This window comes from Echinops telfairi, unplaced genomic scaffold, assembly GCF_000313985.2.
Source record: "Echinops telfairi isolate 266 unplaced genomic scaffold, ASM31398v2 ScPeMD7_2458;HRSCAF=3037, whole genome shotgun sequence".
In the NCBI taxonomy this organism is placed as follows: Eukaryota; Metazoa; Chordata; class Mammalia; order Afrosoricida; family Tenrecidae; genus Echinops; species Echinops telfairi.
Window position 1 is genome coordinate 2,332 of NW_022106356.1, and position 1,281 is coordinate 3,612.

Consider the following 1,281-nt stretch of genomic DNA (forward strand, 5'->3'; position numbering starts at 1 on the left):
CCTCTTCATGCAGCTGCCTGAGGAAGTTAATCTCATCCGTCAGCCCCTCCAGGCGGGACTCCAGCTCCACCTTGTTCATGTACGCTTCATCCACGTCCTGTAAGAGGGAGCGGAGAAGGGCCTTGCGAGGCACGCCCGGACCCCCACCAAAGGGCTCCCCATTGCCCACCCAGTGGCCTAGGCTTCATGACCTTCTAGCGGTCTTTCCCATCCCCATTGTGGAGTCCAGTGCTCTACCCACCACTGGACCTCACCCCCAGCCCGAGCCCTTCCCAGCACCTTGAGGCATATCCTCCTCCTCCTCCTCCTTCTCCCCCTCCTCCTCTAGGAAGCTCTTTTGGCCAGGCTTCCAATCCCATTGCTCCATTTCAGTGACCATGTTCCAATATGATGTCTAGAATTCTACCCAGGTGTCCCTAATTAGCTCGCAGACCCCTCTACCTCTCCATGCTATGGGTCCAGAAAACACTCAAGTGTTGACATAAATTAATTAGTCCCATGGCTTGGAAACGTCTGTGCTCGGAACCCAGAAAGCCCTCTTAGTCTCCCCAGAGTCTTTTAAGGCTCTGACAGGGGCATGGGGACTCCCTCACCTTCTTGATGAGGACAAATTCATTCTCCATCTCAGTTCGTTTGTTGATCTCGTCCTCGTACCTGGTGAGGAAGCACTTAGAATCAGAGGATGTCGGCGAAGGTGAGCTTGCGCTGGGTCTCTTACGCGGGGAGAGAAACCTGAATAGCTGGGAAATTCAGTTCCTGGAGGATGCGGAATATGAGAGGGCTGATCCTTCTGCCCCAAACAACTATCCTCTCCCTGCCTCCACCCTGCATGCTCAAGGCAGTGGAGAGGGCTTAGGCAAGAAACCTCTCTCCATCGTCATGAACCCATGGATTGAAGCTATCCCAAGGGTCAAGTAGCTGGGAGTGATATAAGACCTCAGAGAGAACTTTCTGGGGGGTTGCTGGAGGTCAGGGACCATGAATAAATAAGAGCCAGGCATGGAAGTATAAAATTAAACCTGTGGGCTACCTGTCTCTCCCATCCTGGGTTTATCATGCAAGCATGACCATAAAGTGGATTGTCCAGCAACAGAAAAGCCGGTGAAGGGAGATGTCGGACAGTGTAAGACATGACAAAATAATAATAATTTATAAATTATCAAGGGTTCGTGGGGGCGGGGATGAGGAGCTGATACCAAGGGCTCAAGTAGAAAGCAAATGCTTTGAGCATGATGATGGCAACAAATGTACAAATGTGCTTGACACAATGGATGGATGTAT

General features: G+C 51.4%; 1 protein-coding gene across 1 annotated transcript in view; it reads right to left on the minus strand.

Moving 5' to 3' along the window:
- Positions 1 to 743, minus strand: part of LOC101646976 (keratin, type II cytoskeletal 8-like) — a gene marked incomplete at both ends in the record, with an annotated part of 3,069 nt that extends 2,326 nt beyond the window's left edge. Inside the window, 2 exons of the mRNA XM_045293954.1 lie at positions 2 to 97; positions 594 to 743. Of these exons, the coding sequence (XP_045149889.1) occupies positions 2 to 97; positions 594 to 743 (246 nt within the window). The remainder of the gene's footprint in view (position 1; positions 98 to 593) is intronic.
- Between the last annotated feature and the right edge of the window lie 538 nt (positions 744 to 1,281).